The 18,831-nt window shown below is 47.8% G+C and overlaps 1 protein-coding gene across 4 annotated transcripts in view; it reads right to left on the bottom strand.

Moving 5' to 3' along the window:
- Positions 1-5,515: 5,515 nt before the first annotated feature.
- lrrn2 (leucine rich repeat neuronal 2) overlaps positions 5,516-18,831 on the bottom strand; it is a 203,806-nt gene continuing 190,490 nt past the window's right edge. For all 4 annotated transcript variants that reach the window (XM_038820363.1, XM_038820361.1, XM_038820364.1 and 1 more), the window contains one exon: positions 5,516-8,704. In XM_038820363.1, coding sequence (XP_038676291.1) covers positions 6,261-8,396 — 2,136 coding nt within the window. In that variant the 5' untranslated portion in view covers positions 8,397-8,704 and the 3' untranslated portion in view covers positions 5,516-6,260. The remainder of the gene's footprint in view (positions 8,705-18,831) is intronic.

Here is an 18,831-nt window from a genome sequence, read left to right as displayed (position 1 = left end):
CTGTCAGTGCCGTACTAATGCTTCTAAATCTTTGTCTTTCCGTCATTATGACAATACATGCACCACATGTATGTTCTGTAGATATACACTTGTGTATCTCTCAGTGGAAGACAGCAGTAAGTTTTGGTGTGGATCATTAATTAAGAATTTAATATGCCAAATGTCACCAATTCGACCCTAGCGATTCAATCTCTTAAGGGAGGCAAATGTGGAACCTTCAAAAAGATTAAGTTCAAGGAAATTGCTGCATGGATGTAATTCGGTAAAAACTCTGCAACATTCACACATCCCTGATCCAGCCAAGTAACCAATAATCCATTCATAATATTCTTCACGCAAAATAATTAGGATGGTTATAATTCTACCAGCAGAAGCTGGGTGTGTGGGCAGTTACAATTGCCCAGGTTACTCACATAGGTTGATGGTTTCGGCTGTTAACCTGCTCAAATAGGCAGCAAGAATTCATGCCCAAAGCCCGAGAAATCCATCCTTATATATTCATAACATTATTGACTCAGTAGCCTGGGCAGGCAGCTATAAGCTTCCCAACAGGGAAGAAGATTAGTGCCAGGAGAGGCCTAAATTAGGAAGTTTAAAACTTACTTGTGGGTTGAGGTGGAACTGCCTTGAATTTCCTTGAGCTCCTTCTTCATCTTCTGCCCAATCCCATTTCCCACATCTCCTGACCCACGCATTCACACAACTGCCTTAAGGACCAAATTTGATGTCAGCTTCATAGCAGGTACCCAATTTCGGGTCTGCCTCGGGCCTACCTGTTCTGGTGCTTCCTCGGCCTCCCTGTCATGGTGCTTCCTTGGGCCTCCCTGTCATGGTGCTGCCTCGGGCCTATCTGTTCTGGTGCTGCCTTGGGTCTACCTTTTCTGGTACTTCCTCGGGCCTCCATTATGGTGCTGTCTCGGGCCTATCTGTTCTGATGCTTCTTTGGGCCTACCTGTTATGGTGCTGCCTTGGGCCTATCTGTTCTGTTGCTTCCTCGGACCTCCCTGTTATGATGCTCCCTCGGGTCTATTTGTTATGGAGCTCCCTCCTCCCAGTTCGCCTTGGCAATCCAGTGTTTTCCAATTTTACCCTTCTGTTTCTGTCATTTATTTGATTTCCCTCCTTATATCTCCTGTTACCATCTGCAAATATCATCTATTAATTTTAATATTCTTGTTTTACATTGAAAAACATCAGACACCATTCTAATTTTGCTGTGTGGGTGTAGATGTGTGCCAGTCTTTATGCTAGTGTGACATTTTGTGTGCAGTGATTTGTGTGTCATGTTTGTGAATGCAGTAAGTGTGCTTTATGTGTGTTTTAGTTTGTGTAGTTGTGTGGATGTGCGCCGGTATTTTTATGTGTTTGTGCGGGTTTATGTGTTGGTGTGGGTTTGTGTGTAGATGCATGCTTAATTGTGAGAAGGGAATGTGTATGTGCATGTTTGCGGATGCATGTATGGTGCCTGCGTGGCTTGATATGTGTATGTGCCCGTGAGTGGATATGCATGTGTGTGTTTGTGATGGTGTGTGGGATGTTTTCATAGAATTCACAGTGCAGAAGGAGGCCATTCGGCCCATCGAGTCTGCACCGGCTCTTGGAAAGAGCACCCTATCCAAGCCCATACCTCCACCGTATCCCCATAACCCAGTAACCCCACCTAACACTAAGGGAAATTTGGACCCTGAGGGCAATTTAGCCTGGCCAATTCACCTAACCTGCACATCTTTGGACTGTGGGAGGAAACCGAAGCACCCGGAGGACCCACGCACACATAGGGAGAACGTGCAGACTTGCATGTATATGGGTGGTGTTAGGAAGTTGGAACGAACTGAAAATTAAATGATTGGATAAAAAAGAAACTGGTAACTATTTAGCTGTACTGGGCATTCGTGAGAGGCAGATTAGATGGGGAGCAGAGTGAAACAGATACTTTGGAGGCTTGCATCTAGATACCTAGATTATAGCCATGGCCAGTTTCAAAGCAGAGCTCACTCAGAGAATCATGTTGTGTAAAATGAAAAACAGAAGAACTGACGTTCCAAGTGTCCCTTCTCCGATTTGGGATGCCCTCGCATTGAACATCAGCGGGGTTCATAACAGTGAGCACTTGCGTGTGTGGTGAGAATGTGTGTGTGCCTGTGTGAGACCCCATACATTCTATGCTGAGCTAGAAGGCGGTTTTGCAAAAGAAAGCTACTTGTCCTGTGTGGGAATTATTTGCTGGATTTGGCTCACAGTGTTAAAACCTATGGGATGTTGTTTCAGGGAAGGTGTATTATGGGAGTGTAGGAAAGTAGATATATATGGATTGGGGGTTAATTTAAGTATACTGCCTGGGTAACCATTGTTGTAATTGATTGTAAATGCTGTTCTTTATTGGGGACTTTCTTGTTGTGTGTCTTATAGTTTAATGAATGTTTTGATATTTGAATAATTTACAACAAGACTGATCCCTTTCTTCACTGGGCTTCATCTCTTTTCTCACATAATTTTCCAAATTACAAAAATAATTGGTTAAGAACCGACGTTCAAAGTTTCCCTTCTGGTATGTGGGATTCCCTCGCATTGAACATCAGCGGGGTTCATAACAGTGGGTATGTGTGTGTGTGTGTGCGTGTGGTGAGGATATGTGTGTGTATCTGGTAAGAGCTTGTCTGTGAGCGGGTGTAGGTGTGGCTGCGAGTGGGTGTGTACACAAGTGCTTGTGATGTGCGTGTAGGTGTATGTGAGTGGGTGTGGGTGCATTTTCCTCTCCTTTCTCCCTTCTTTCCCTGTTTAAAATGCATTCCTCTGCAATATCATCCAGTTCACGGCTCCACACCTGAAATGCTAAAGCCTCATGTATTCTCTGCAGATGCTGCCTGAACTGGTTTGTGTTTCCAGCATTTTCTGTTTTTTTCTTAATCTAATGTTAAGTCTGGTTTCAGGTTTGTTAACTTTGTACTCATGTTCCCCCGTCCCGTTATCAAAGCCTGTATTAAATAACATGCTCACATCTTGTCCATGCCCCTCATTATTTTACTGACTTGGATTAAGTTCCTTTGAATTATTTTCCCCTGAGATACAAAGTTCAGCTTTGTGGATCACCTGATTTAAATCCCAGTATCATTTTGTCATGATTCTCCGAACATGCTCCAATATCTCAGCCCTGCCTTATAGAAGGTAGGAAACACAAATTGTACACAACCTTCAAAAGGTGCTCTTCTGAGTTGAATATGTTTTAAACATGTCCTCTCCCGCACATGGGTGGCTCGGTACCACAGCGGTTAGTACTCTCGCTTCACAGCGCCAGGGTCCCAGGTTCGATTCCCGGCTTGGGTCACTGTCTGTGTGGAGTCTGCACATTCTCCCCGTGTGTGCGTGGGTTTCCTCCGGGTGCTCCGGTTTCCTCCCAGAAGTCCCGAAAGACGTGCTGTTAGGTAATTTGGCATTCTGAATTCTCCCTCTGTGTACCCGAACAGGCGCCGGAGTGTGGCGACGAGGGGCATTTGACAGTAACTTCATTGCAGTGTTAATGTATGCGTATTGGTGACACTATTAAAGATTATTATTACATGGCGTAGTTAGTAAAAGTATAATACGTGGCTTATCTCTGCAACCTGCTGGAGCTCTCCACTCCTCCAATTCTGGCCTCTTGACCATCCCTGATGTCCATCCCTGCCTTCCTTTCTGGCGGCTAAGCCTCGAACTCTGGAATTGCATCAGCTTCCCTGCCTCTTTGCCTAGAACTAGGCTTACTACATCTAGGGGGACACAGTTTAAAATTTTGGGGTCTCCCATTAAAGACGGAGATAAGTAGAATTTTTTTGTCTCAGAGGATGGAGAACCTTTGGAACTCTCTTCCACAGAGACCAGTGGAGGTAGGGACAATGAATACTTTTAAGGTGGAGAGGTTCTTGACTGACATGATCATTGGGGGTAGGCCTTGGTGGAATTTACCCTCAATCAGATCAACCATTATCTTATTGAAGGCAGAGCGGGCCTGATGGGCCAAATGGCCTCCTCCTGCTCCTGACTCATATGTTTGTATGTGCCTATCCCCCTTTAAGACGCTCTTTAAAACCTCTCTGCCCAAGTGTTAATGCTTCTATGATGAGCATTGAGACGTTTACTATGTCAGGTGCACTATAGTAATGCAGGTTGTTGTTGTTGTGAAGAGATGGCCCTTCTTGGCACTTCTGGGTTAGCAAGGAAACGATCTGCTCGGGTAATGCTTCCTGGTTACTTGCCAGTAACCCCACGCCCCCCAATTTCCCTTGTGGGAATTGCTTTGTATGATGGTCAGTCAGGCTAGGCTGTGATGCCTCCACAGTGGAACAGCCCAACACATGTATGTAGAGAACACCCCTCCTCCCTGGGCTGAAGCAGTGGGTGGCTTCTGCTGTCTGTATTGAACTCTGTAAGAGTCAACTACCTCAGTAAAACGAGAAGGAGAAAACGTGAGATAAAACGGGCAGCACGGTAGCACAAGTGGCTAGCACTGTGGCTTCACAGCGCCAGGGTCCCAGATTTGATTCCCCGCTGGGTCAGTGTCTGTGTGGAGTCTGCACGCTCTCCCCGTGTCTGCGTGGATTTCCTCCGGGTGCTCCGGTTTCCTCCCACAGTCCAAAGACGTGCAGGTTAGGAGGATTGACCATGATAAATTGCCCTTAGTGACCAAAAAGGTTAGGAGGGGTTATTGGGTTACGGCGATAGGGTGGAAGTAAGGGCTTAAGTGGGTCGGTGCAGACTCGATGGGCCGAATGGCCTCTTTCTGCATTGTATGTTCTAAAAAAACAAAGGAGTCCTTTTAACTCACTGGTGGGTACTTGTGGGATCTCTATCAAGACTAAAATTGGGAGGTCTGTAAAACGACCAATGCGAGTCATATGGACTCAAAACGCTGTTTTGTCTGTTTCCCGCTCCACAGATGCTGCCTGACCGGTTGAGTTTTTCCAGCAACTCTCTTTTTATTTCAGATTCCAACATCCACAGTATTTTGCTTTTATATTAATCCACCCGCTCCCATCAGCTGAATTTGCCCTCAAAGTTCCCCTCAAAAAGTACAGCAAGAAGTCTTACAAGGTTAAAGTCCAACAGGTTTGTTTCGAACCACTGGCTTTCGGAGCTCCTTCCTCAGGTGAATGGAGAGGTATGTTCCAGAAACATATATATATATAAAGTCAAAGATGCAATACGATAAGCCCATTCGGGATCTTGAAAGGCTCCAAAAGCTAGTGATTTGAAACAAACCTGTTGGACTTTAACCTGGTGTTGTCAGACTTCTTACTGGGCCCACCCCAGTCCAACGCCGGTTTCTCCGCATCAAAGAAGAACCGCATTCCCTCAATGTATCCTCACACTTGATGATAATCCCAGTTATATTCCCAGTGATTTGTGTCCCGGACGCCGAGGTCCAACACGACACGAGGACGGCTTGAAGGAAGAAGTTGTGACAAGTTTCACTTGCTGCTTTCATTTTTCGTTGCTGTTTATTCAGAAAATACTGCAATCAAAAGAAAGGCTCCGTGGGTCCTGTGCATTTCTGCCCGTTCTTTATTAACGCGCAGTAACGCTCAGCGGTACAGGAAATCTACAGAAAATTAGTTTGGTAAATGGTGCAGTGATAGAAAAGAGTAGCATCGGCTGAAAACTGCAAAATCCTGTCGCGGTGCTCAAAAGACGGTCTTCCCGTCCCCCGCAGTAGCGGGAAGGGCAAAGGGGGGGGGGGGGGGGGGGGGGGGGGTGGAGAGCGAGCTCAAAACCAAAGTGCGTCTGAACCTAGAAAAATATGCACGTACTTCCCGTAAAAAATTGTTGTAAACCGGCTCAGGACTTCCATTCAGATTTTCAAGTGGGGCTTGGCTCGAAAAAAAGACAGCAGATTCTCTATCGACACGGTCACAAAGGGATTACATAAGAAATTGGATACATTTCTGAACAGCAAGATCCCGCTTTTGTCTCAGTCTTTCCCAGATTTCCTATATATGTCTCCTATAAACAGAGTTCATAACCAGTACAAGAACAAACACATGGACATCAGTTGGACAGAGAAGGGAGTTTTCTACCAGGTGGGATTTTACTGCTACTACAACTGTTGCCCTCTTCCGCCTAAAAGAACTGGACTGGATCCGGATTCACTTTCACTTCGGCAGGCATAAGTGCGATCGTTTGCCCTCTGGATCCAGTTTGCCTGGTCACCAGGAGAGGGATAGGAGGCCTGTCTATGGTTGGCTTGGGTTGTGTTCAAAGGGTTCCTTTTTCACGTTAAGATTGTCTTAATTGGCCTCACACAAGTTGTCATTGGAGGGAGCCAGTGGTGTGGACTGAACTTCCACCGCTATTGTTTTGCCCGAGTTGTTGTGCTCCCAATGCTTGACGAACGGAGGGTAAATGCCATGTAGCGAGATGGACAGGTTCTTCTGCATGCAAAGCGCCCAAGAGCTATGTCCCACCTCGACCTTCTGCCTCGTAGACAGGAGTCCACAAAGACACACGACGCTTGCGGCCACAAAGAAGGCACAAGCAGTCAAGGTGATCAGAAACTGCAATCTTATCTCGCTGCTGCCAGTTGCTAAGTTGGCCTCTTTGGTCCTGATCCTGATGCAGGATATCCTATTGTGGAGGTGGATGTACGACACATGCACACATATCACATACTCGGTCAGTGGTTCCAGATGAGTCAGGTTATACTTATGCACACCGGCAGGAATCCGGGCTGTGAACCCAGAATTCAAGCTACTATTACTCATTGTACGTGACCAGGTAACGTTTGAGGATATTATATTCGAGGAGATTATCCACGACAGCAGGATATGGTGCGCCTCCATTTCCTGTACGAAAAGCTGAATGTTCTCATTGTTGGCTGGGTAGAATCCACTCACTCTGATGGTCACACTTTTCATGTCAGCGCCAACCAGGTTGTGCGCTACACAAGTATAGAGTCCAGCTTCAGAAGTAGTTATATTGGATATCTCCAGTGTTCCCTCAGGGTGCACTCTGTATTTGCCCGACGCACTGGAAGCTAAAAGTTTATCACCAGATGGTGTGACCCAATAAATCTCAGGGTCTGGCTCAGCAAATGCTCGGCAGTGGAGGGACAGCGACTCTTCGATTTCAGTGGCGAGTTGTGAGGGGAAAGCTTCGGAGGAAATGAGAGGGAGACAACGATCTGTCATCTCCCTGAACGGGACATCTCGCAGATTTTGTCTTTTGAACTCTGGGGGGTCCAGGCAAAAAGTTGACTGTGGCTCAATGAAGCGAATGCGGTTTTCGTTGGTGTTCACCCAGCGGATGACACAGTCACACCTGATGGGGTTGCTGTGGATGCTAATCTCTTGCAGTTTGGAAAGGGACTCGATGGTCTTTCTGTATAAGGCACTCAAAGCATTATTGTTGAGCATGAGGGTTTCCATTTGAGGAATGAGGCGGAATGCACTGGGGTGAACGTAGGAAAGTTTGGGGTTGTTGGTCACCTCCAGTTTGGTCAATTCTGGCAGGTTGTCCAAAGCAAATTTGTCAATGGAGATCAACTCCTCCATATTGTTTATGCCCAACTCTTTCAGGTGTAGCATATCTGTAAAATCTGCCTGTTGGATCCTTTGAATTGGATTCTTGTTCAAATCCAAAAATTTAAGATCTGGAACTTTCCGGAGGGCCATCTTTGGGACCTTGGCTAATTTGTTATCGTAAAAGGAAATGCTTTCTAAATTCTCCAGACCCTCGAGGGCGTTAGCTGAGATTTCCTTCAGGCTCATTCCACTCAATACAAGGCTTCTGAGATTGACAAGGGGCTTGAAGTTCAGGTCCTCGATCATCTCCACTGCATTCTCTCCAATCATGAGGATTTCCAGGCTGGGTAAGGTCCCAAACCACTCACTTTGAATGGTCCTCAGCTTGTTGGAGTTCAGGTGGAGCCGAAGGAGGTTGACCAGACCAGAGAACGCGCCGGCGGAAATGCTGCTCAACTGGTTGTGGTTTAAATAAAGCTCCTGAAGGTTTCTGAGGGCGGAGAAGCCGCCGCCTGACAATTCAGTCAACTGGTTCTCTTCCAAATGGAGAACCAGGAGATTGTTCATGTTCTTCAAACTGAAGTCTTCAATCTGAGCGAAACTGTTTTGGGACAGATCCAGTTCTGTCAGGTTGACCAGGTGCTCCAACTCCCCTGGCTCGATCTTAGCGATCCTGTTGCTCTGCAGCAGTAACGTCTGTGTTCCTTCAGGCAGATTGGCAGGAACTTGGGTCATTAAAAAATCATTGCAGTCCACGGTTGGAGCCTCCCGGTACATTGACCTTGGTGTGAACCAAGGCTTGATTTCACAAACACACACATTTGGACAATTGACACGCCAAGGCATTGCTTGAGTTAAAGTCACTGCTGCAAAGCTGATAAACACGTACTCTTTCAGCAACATTTTTTTCCAAATCTAAAGTTGATATCAAAGCTTTGAGACGCAGTGAGCGCAATAAGGGTTCGGTGCAGTGAAATCCGAATGTAGATCTCTTCAATGTCAAGAGGGCATTTTAACGTGTGCGGTAAGCAATAAAATTAGAACCAGGAGGTTGTTCTAGCTCTAAGATGTCATCCACACTTCACAGGCAAATGGCATCTCACTCCATTAGTTGGGGATTTCTGGCAGCAAATGTCGATTTTGCTTCATTCAGCATTTGAAGAAAGGCTGCCTGCGCGTAAGTGATTGATAATTGCCTTCGAGGGCTGTTCCTGAAACAGAATAATAGTCCCTGTTAGTGAACTGCTTTTGGAAAAGATGCACTGTTTGCTAAAATGCCATCTATATGATAAAATAAAGAATTGATTAATAAACATGGCAAACATAATCAATATGGTACTTAGTCTTCAGCAGTGCTACTGAGGCACTTCTTTGAAGAAATGTAAATTACAAAGCTGTACATTTTAAGTTTGCTCTGAAAATATAACTTGCTCGCATGGAGGGAGTGTGACCATCAGAACCATTTTAAGGTGTCTCACAAAGGGAATGGGAATTCTAAGGGAGGAGGTGTTCTCTTCCTCAGTGCTAACTAATGGTCTCCTCCAGTCGGTCCACAAGAGAAGGGCAGAGGTAGGGAATTCTGCAGTGAGCAACTCACCTCATGATTGCCCAAAAGTCTGTCCACCATCTATAAGGCACATGTCAGGAGTGCGATGACTGTAGCTCAATGGTATCATCCAGGACAAAGCAATCTGCTTGATTGACACCCCGTTCGCCATTTTAATATTCACTCCTTCCACACAGAGACAGCATCTACAACTCACCAAGGCTCCTTTAACTGCACCTTCTAAACCTGTGCCCTCGACCACTTAGAAGGATGAAGACAGCAGGAATACCACCATCCTGTCTCAGAACTGTAACCCTGTTGCTTCGTCATCGCTGAGTAAAAACGCTGTAACCCTATTCCTAACAGCAGTTTGGGTGGAACTACACCATACGGATTGTAGAGGTTCACGAAAGTGGCTCACATCACATTCTCAAGGGCAACTAGGGATGAGCAATAATAATGAGCAGCAGGGTAGCATTGTGGATAGCACAATCGCTTCACAGCTCCAGGGTCCCAGGTTCGATTCCGGCTTGGGCCACTGTCTGTGCGGAGTCTGCACATCCTCCCCGTGTGTGCGTGGGCGTCCTCTGGGTGCTCCGGTTTCCTCCCACAGTCCAAAGATGTGCAGGTTAGGTGGATTGGCCAAGATAAATTGCCCTTAGTGTCCAAAATTGCCCTTAGTGTTGGGTGGGGTTACTGGGTTATGGGGATAGGGTGGAGGTGTTAACCTTGGGTAGGGCGCTCTTTCCAGGAGCCGGTACAGACTCGATGGGCCGAATGGCCTCCTTCTGTACTGTAAATTCTATGAAATAATGCTGGCCCTACCAGCAATGCCCACATCCCATGAAGAGATTGTTTTTACAAATTGTCGCTGTGTGACAACTGAATTCGATAAATGTGGTGATTTGTAGGCTGACACCACGATAAAAATGACCTTAAAAGCTGCCAGATGGTTGTTAAAAACAAGACTGATTGGATAATCTGTTGCCTTTGCCTAATTTGGCTTTCACAAAACTTATCCAGAGTAATGTGGTTCGCTATCAATGCCCTCTGAGGTGGCACTACAATTTCTGCAGAGGGCAACAAGGAATCGGCAATAAGTGTGCCCGTACCGGCATTCAGTGCTCCGCAATGAGACATATTTTTCAATCAGCAACTTTATCTTTGAAATGCTCAGCGCACTCGGGTCACATTCCCTTTGGTGTGTAAACCACCCGGAAGGAAGGTGGTAACAGTCTGTTCAGCATTTGTTTATGAATGGGAGAATAGTGCTGGGAACTTTGATGCTTGTGACCTCACCGTTAAGGGTGGCGGAAGATGCCATTGGCACTTGGATGCAGGTGGAGGCCAGTTAGCCCTTTGACCCTGCCGCATCATGGTTACATCATTGCTTATCTGTATCTTAACTTTATCGACACATCTTTGTTCAACCACGCTTTATCCCCGTGACAATCAAAAACCTATCAGTGCTAAATTTTTCTTTGACCCTGAGCCTGATCAGCGCTTTGGGAGAGAGGGTTTCAAATTTCCACGGTCCTTTGGGTGCAGAAATGGACAACCGTGATGAGGGGGTTTCCGGCCTAGTTTAGTTGCCAAAGCAGGAAGGGTCCTGAAAATCCCCCCCGGCATTAATATTCCAGATCCGCTTGGTTTTCCTTCCTCTCCTTCCTGCCTTGACACTGAGCTCTAGTTGGCTCCTACCAACTGCTCACCCCACTCCACACTCCCACCCCCATACCCTTCCCTCCCTTCCCTATGATGTAGAGATGCCAGCATTAGACTGGGGTGGGCACTGTAAGAAGTCTTACACCAGGTTAACGTCCAACAGGTTTGTTTTGAATCACAAGCTTTCGGAGCACAGCTCCTTCATCGGGTGAATCCTGATTAGTGATGTGACTCACCTGAGGAACGAGCAGTGCTCCGAAAGCTCGTGATTCTAAACAAACCTGTTGGACTTTAACCTGGTGTTGTAAGACTTCTTACTGTGCCCTCCCTAGTGGAAGTGGGAAGCCATTATTGCACTGTCAATGGTGTGGTCTGTCCTTTTGGCTATGGCCAATCTTCTGAGCACCTGCCCCCCAAAACCAACCACTTGGACTGGCATGGTGTCACAGTGGTTAGCACTGCTGACTCACAGCGCCAGGAGCCCGGGTTTGATTCCGGCCTCGGGTGACTATGGGGAGTCTGCACGTTCTCCCCGTGTCTGTGTGGGTTTCCTCCGGGTGCTCCGGTTTTCTCCCACAGTCCAAAGTTGTGCATGTTAAGTGGATTGGCCATGCTAAATTGTCCCTCATGTTAGGTGGGGTTGCAGGAATAGGGCAGGGGAGTGGACCTAGGTGGGGTGCTCTTTCAGACGGTGGGTGCAGACTCGATGGGCCAAATGGCCTCCTTCTGCACTGTAAGGATTCTATGACCCGATGACCAAAAGCTCAACTACAGCTGAGCACTTAATAGAGCATCGAGCAACACATTTAGGTCGCTTCTGCAACTCAAAGGAGCCCGGACTGAATGGTCTCCTGTGTTGTATCATTCTATGATTCTTCCAATTATTAAAAGTGCCATTATATACTGCAGTGTAAGCACATCTGGTTAGCATGTAATAAAGGGGCCCGTTTTGACTTTGCAAATCATCCATCTTCAACCCGATCATTACCAACCAGCCATTGCCTCTGCCACAGAATGTTCTGCCTTTTGCTATTAAAACCCCATCAATTCTTGTCATCATCTGAGATTAGTGCCTTGTCTTTGTTTCTGAAAATGGAAGTGGCTTCCTAGAGTTTCCACGATAACATCTGCACGATTAACCCCAAACCTGCTCCGGTACCTGCTCTAAAGAGAACATAGAACAGTACAGCACAGAACTCGATGTTGTGCCGAGCATTGTCCGAAACCAAGATCAAGCTATCCAACTCCCTGTCATTCTGGTGTGCTCCATGTGCCTATCCAATAACCGCTTGAAAGTTCCTAAAGTGTCCAACTCCACTATCACAGCAGGCAGTCCATTCCACACCCTAACCACTCTCTGAGTAAATAACCTACCTCGGACATCCCTCCTATATCTCCTACCCTGAATCTTATAGTTATGCCCCCTTGTCACAGCTACATCCACCCGAGGAAATAGTCTCTGAACGTTCACTCTATCTATCCCCCTCATCATCTTATAAACCTCTATTAAGTCGCCTCTCATCCTCCACCGCTCCAAAGAGAAAAGCCCTAGCTCCCTCAACCTTTCCTCATAAGACCTATCCTGCAAACCAGGCAGCATCCTGGTAAATCTCCTTTGCACCCTTTCCAATGCTTCCACATCCTTCCTATAGTGAGGTGACCAGAACTGCACACAATACTCCAAATGTGGTCTCACCAGGGTCATATATAGTTGCAGCATAACTCCACGTCTCTTAAACTCAAGTCCCCTGTTAATAAACGCTAACACGCTATAAGCCTTCTTCACGGCTCTATCCACTTGAGTGGCAACCTTCAGAGATCTGTAGACATGAACCCCAAGATCTCTCTGTTCCTCCACATTCCTCAGAACCCTGCCGTTAACCTTGTAACCAACATTCAAATTTTTTCTACCAAAATGAATCACCTCGCATTGATCAGGGTTAAACTCCATCTGCCATTTTTCGGCCCATCTCTGCATCCTATCAATGTCTCTTTGCAGCCTATAACAGCCCTCCACCTCGACCACTACTCCACCAATCTTGGTGTCATCAGCAAATTTACTGACCCACCCTTCAGCCCCCTCCTCCAAGTCATTGATAAAAATCACGAACAGCAGAGGACCCAGCACTGATCCCTGTGGTACACCGCTGGTAACTGGTCTCCAGTCTGAAAATTTTCCATCCACCACCACCCTCTGTCTTCTATGTGATAGCCAGTTACTTACCCAATTGGCCAAATTTCCCTCTATCCCACACCTCCTTACTTTCTTCATAAGCCGACCAAGGGCATTCATTGGATCTGTCCTTTAATCTGATCAGGGTTTAATTTTCTGTCATAGTCACTTATGTCCATCGTGGGCCACAGATTCAGCACAGTGAGGCTCATGAGGAGGTGGAGACATGCAATTTAATGAGTGCAGTAAATCTGTGTTTCGGCAAGAAGCTACAACCTTTGACAAAGTGTCATCGGGACTCAAAACGTTAGCTCTTTTCTCTCCCTCCAGATGCTGAGATTTTCCAGCATTTTCTCTTTGGTTTCAGATTCCAGCATCCGCAGTAATTTGCTTTTCTCCCCGTGTCTACGTTGGTTTACTCCGGGTGCTCCGGTTTCCTCCCACAGTCCAAAGATGTGGATTGGACCGGCTAAATTGTCCCTAAGTGCCCAAGGATGTGCAGGCACAGTGGTTTTGTCACTGGGCGGGTAATCCAGAAACCCAAGATGATAATCTAGGGACCCGGGTTCAAATCCCACCATGGCAGGTGATGGAATTTAAACTAAATAAAAATCTGGAATTAAAAGTCTAATGATGACCGTGAAACCATTGCCGATTGTTGTAAAAACCCATCTGGTTCATTAATGTCCTATAGGGAAGGAAATCAGCCATCCTTTCCTGGTCTGGCTGACATGTGACTCCAGACCAACAGCAATGCCTCTTAACTGCCCCTCAAGGGCAATTAGGGATGGGCAATAAATGCTGGCACAGCCTGCGACACCCACCTCCTATGAACAAATTAAAAAAAGAAGGTTAGATAACCTCATTTTAACCCTGTAATCCACATTCAAATTTTACCTCATCTATCCCTAATAGGGATAGGGTGGGAGAGAGGGCCCAGGTACCGTGCTCTTTTAGAGGGCCTGTGCAGGCCAGATGGGCTGAATGGCCTCCTTCTGCATTGTAGGGATGCTATAATTCAATCCCAGCACACACAAATTCAAATACAGACACGGCACTGGCAAGAGCTTCATGTTGCTGATGGTGTAGTGGGAGGTTTACGAAAATGTATTCATAGAATCCCTACAGTCCGGGAGGCGGCTATTTGGCCCATCGAGTCTGCACCGACCCTTCAAACGAGCACTCTACCCATATCCACTCACCCAACTACCCTTCCCTTCTTCTATAACCCCATAACCTAACTTGCACCTAACCTGGACATTAAGGGGCAATTTAGCATGGTCAATCCACCTAACCCATACATCTTTGGACTGTGGGAGGAAACTGGAGCACCCGGAGGAAACACATGCAGACACGGGAAGAAAGTGAAAACTCCACACAGACAGTAATCCAAGCAGGAGTTTAACCCTGGTCTCTGGCGCTGTGAGTCAGCAGTGCTAACCACTGTGCCACCGCGCGTCCCATTATCTGTATCTTTTCTATATCCACTAATACGTTGTTTCCCTATGTATTAATCATTTGAGTTGCCAAACGTCAATAAAACGATTGCCCGAATTTTGCGCTCCCCAATGCGTTTTGTGGCGTCGGGCTGGGCGGAGAGTGGTGGTTGGGGGGTGGAGGTGGGGGTGGGAGCATAAAATTGCGTTGATGGGATTCCCTCTGGGGCCCTGCCCGCTCTGACATTTTAAAAATAAATTTAGAGTACCCAATTATTTTTTTTTTCTAATTAACGGGCAATTTAGCATGGCCAATCCACCTGCTCTGCCCATCATTGGGATGGTGTGTGTGTGTGGGGGGGGGGGGGGGGGGGGGGGGGGGGTGTGTGTGAAATCCACGCAGCCACGGAGAGAATGTGCAAACACCACATGGACAGTGACCCAGACCCGGGATTCGAACCCCGGTCCTCAGCGCTGTAGTCCCAGTGCTAACCATTATGCCACCGTGCTGCCCTGACCTGCCAGCTCTGATTTGTGCACTATTTTATGGTGGGGTGGGCAGGGTCTCAAACAGGAAGCCCACCCTTGTCCCGGTTAAGGCCCTCATTGGCCACGTCGTGGTCTTTTCCTGCTCAGCCTCAATTGTTAGGTTGGCTGGTACTGGATAACTCGGAGTGCGAAAGAGAAAGATTTACCAACCTCAATCTCGGGAACGAGAAATGGGTGTCCTCGTTCTCAGGAGTAGGACATGCCTAGAGCAGGCACGTCAGAAGTGCTGGGTGTGAGCTTTTGACCACCCAGACACCCTTTCCAGTCATTTCCGAAAATCAGGCAGCCTGTGAGTGGGGTCAGGAATCTTGGACTTTCAGTCTCTGAGGGAGGCTTTTCACTGTCGCTTTTTATGAATACTCATCCAATTGGGTGGGAACTGTCCCGACTTGGCTCAAGCTCATTCTGCCATGCCCTCCTGAAGTTCCTCATTCATTTCTGTACTTTTCACAATATCAGCAATGACTCGATGGCTGGCACGCTCAACTCTGGATCAGAAGGTTATGGATGGAAGTCCCACTCTGGGGCTCGAGTTCAAACCCTGGACTGCAGCTCCTCTGTGGTATTTAGGCAAGACGGATGGCCTGTCTGCTGTCTCATGTCTTAAAAGCTCCCATGACATTACTTCAAAGCAGGACAGACGAGTTACCCTTGGCTTCCTGGCAATATTGATCCCTCAATCAATGAATAGATTATCAGGTCATTATCGTACTGCTGTTTGCAGGAACTAGCTGCCATATTTCTGACATTATGAAAATGAAAATCTCTTATTGTCACGAGTAGGCTTCAATGAAGTTACTGTGAAAAACCCCTAGTCGCCACATTCCGGCGCCTGTTCAGGGAGGCTGGTACGGGAATTGAACCGTGCTGCTGGCCTGCCTTGGTCTGCTTTAAAAGCCAGCGATTTTAGCCCAGTTTGCGAAACCAGCCCTTAGTGACAATACGTCAAAAGTACTCCAATGCTTGTAAAGCAATTTGGAATTTCCAGAGAGGCTCTGCATAAATGTGAGGGGGCACGGTAGCACAGTAGTTAGCACCCTTGCTTCCCAGCTCCAAGGTCCCAGGTTCGATTCCCAGCTTGGGTTACTGTCTGTGCGAAGTCTGCACGTTCTCCCGGTGTCTGTGTGTGGGTTTCCTCCGGTTTCCTCCCACAGTCCATAAATGTGCACATTAGGTGGATTGGCCGTGCTAAATTGCCCTTAGTGTCCAAAAAGGTTGGGTTGGGTGCGGTTACTGGCATAAGAGAGGGGTTGTGGGCTTAGGTAGGGTGCTCTTTCCAAGGGCCAGTGCAGACCCGATGGGCCGAATGGTCTCCTTCTGCACTGTAAATTCTATGATTCTAAATACAAGGATTTATTTTCTCTCCATCTGCTCTGGAAAGTGGGCACAGAAAATCCCAGGATATTTTATTCAAAGAAGAGCAAGGGGCTTCTCTCTGGTGTCCTACATTTATCCTTTGACTAATATCATTAAAAAAACAGATTATCTGATCGTTACCATCTTGCTGGCTGCAATTTAGTTGCTGCTTTTCTTAATTTCCAACAGTGACTACACTTCAAAAGTACTTAATTGGCTGTAAAGTGCTTTGGGATGTCCTAAGGTCATGAAATGTGCTATAGCTATGCAAGTCTTTCTTTGATGTCAAAAATGCTTAAATATCTACAAATCTTAAAAGGGCATAATCTTCAAGTAAAATGTAAGTGGTACAAGTCTGTGGGTTAGACCTGTCCATCATTCTCAGTGTGACAACATCACTCCAAAGTGAGCCAGTGATGTACTTCAACCTCCTGTGGACCAATCAGAAGGTCCCAATGCAATGCCACAAGGAAGGGCTACTGATTCTTAGACACGAATGCACTTGTACTCAGTGGAGCTTGCCTGGTACAATAATGTGCGGTCTCGACACTTAGCACAGGACACACTGGGCTTGTTGTTGGGCTGTGCCTGTAACACTGGACTCCAGCAATGACGAAAGAGGTGCTGGCTCCTTATCTGGTGCCAACATGATTCTGCTAACCAAGTGATTTGGTGCTCAACATCCTATTCAACGCACGCAAAACTCTTTGCCTTGCAAAAGATTACGTGGATTGGATAACGCAGGCCCTTCAGCCCTTCTGGTCTGTACTTGTCTCTATGCCCCTCACGAATCCCCTCCCACCTCTCTTCATCTCATCCTATCAGCCTCACCTTCTATTCTTTTCCCCCTCATATGCCTTTTATCTCAGCTTTTCTTTGTAGCAGCAAAGGCCACATTCCGACTGTTAAAACGTTAAACATGAGCAAAAGCCCCCAGAATCCACATCCCATTTTGGAAGATGCAGGTTGGATGCCAGGCAACCAATATGGTATGAATAGTGGTTTGATCAAAATATTTTTAAGGACTCTCTGCGGCGGTGGCCTTTATTCTTAACGCTTGTGGACTGGGTTCCGAAGGAAGGAATGAAGGGCTGGATTCTCCAGGTGGATGTCTTTACAGCACTGCTTGTGGGCCGAGAGAGGCAGCAAAAGTTCCCCTGTTCCATCAGACTTGCCGACACATAAGTCAACCCTGCCAGAAGGCAACTTGTGAGAAGCCCGCTGCCTCCACATCTCCCCCCCCCCCACACGTAGCACATTCCTTGGTTTCCATCCTGTCAGACAGCTGGGCGGACTGTCAAGCTGGCTGGTTCCAGCAAGGAAGCCAGTTCAGTTAGGCAGAGTCTTTGAGAATTCTGTTGCTGCCCTTTTCGCAAATCCTAAAATCCTCCGTCCCACCTTCCAACTCACAGTTATGATCATAGAGCCATAATGCCGGCAAATGAAATTCGGACCGGAGGTTGTAAAGGCCGATTAATTCCTCTGATAGATTGTTGAGTAACCGAGAATCAGGGGCAGGGTTCTCCGACACCCCCGCTGGGTCGGAGAATCGCCGGGGGAGGGCGTGAACCCCGCCCCCGCCGGCTGCCGAATTCTCTGGCGCCGGGGATTTTCCGGGGCGGGAATAGCGCGGCACCGGTCAGTAGGCCTCTGGCAGTGCCCCCCCCCCCCAGCGATTCTCAGGCCCGCAATGGGCCGAGTGGCCGCCTGTTTTCGGCCCGTCCCGCCAGCGCATGTTACAACAGGTATTGACCGGCGGGACCTGGCTTGGCGGGCGACCTCCAGGGTCCTCGGGGGGGGGGGAATCTGGCCCGAGGGCATGCCCCCATGGTGGTCTGGCCCGCGATCGAAGCCCACCGATCTGCAGGCAGGCCTATGCCATGGGGGTCCTCCGCGTTGGCCGCTGTAAAGTCCGAAATGGCCGGCGTGGAGATGAACCCCCCCTGTGCATGCACTGGGATGGCGCCAGCACACAGTGGCGCTCCCGTGCATGTGCCAATTCGTGCCAGCCGGCAGAGCCCCTTTGGCGCCAGTTGGCATGGCGCCAAGCCCCTTCGGCGCCAGTCTGCGCAGCGCAAACCACTCCGGCGCCAGCTTAGCCCCTGAAGGTGCGGAGGATTCCGCACCTTCAGGGCAGCCTGATGCCGGAGTGGTTCACGCCACTCCTTCATCCGGAGTTGCCCGCCCCGCCAGTTCGCAGAGAATCCCGCCCCAGGTTTGATTCCCGGGCTGTGTGGAGTGACGGCGATCTCAGCTTGTAAGAAGCTGTAATTAGCCTTTCATCCCTACGTGCAATGACTGAAATATCAGCCAGAGTTCCTGCTCTGAATCACCATTCACTGACTTTTCCTGGAAACTCCACCCCAGTCGACATTGCTTGAGGATCAGGTTAGGCTCAATGGCTTCAGCGTTACATTCCCTACATGAGAAGAAATTGGTTCCTGCGGTTGTCAATGGACCAAAACCCCACTGACAGCCAGTGCAGTCAGAAATAGAGGAAGATTTTAAAATCATTTTATGGGATGTGGGTGTCGCTGGCTAGACCAGTATTTATTTTCCATCGGTAATTGCGCAAGAGACGTGGTGGTGAGCTGCCTCGTGAACCGCTGTAGC

The sequence above is a fragment of the Scyliorhinus canicula genome, chromosome 15 (genome assembly GCF_902713615.1).
Source record: "Scyliorhinus canicula chromosome 15, sScyCan1.1, whole genome shotgun sequence".
Classification (NCBI taxonomy): domain Eukaryota; kingdom Metazoa; phylum Chordata; class Chondrichthyes; order Carcharhiniformes; family Scyliorhinidae; genus Scyliorhinus; species Scyliorhinus canicula.
Note: the sequence above shows the minus strand (reverse complement) of the source record. Positions and strands in the feature narration are given on the sequence as shown.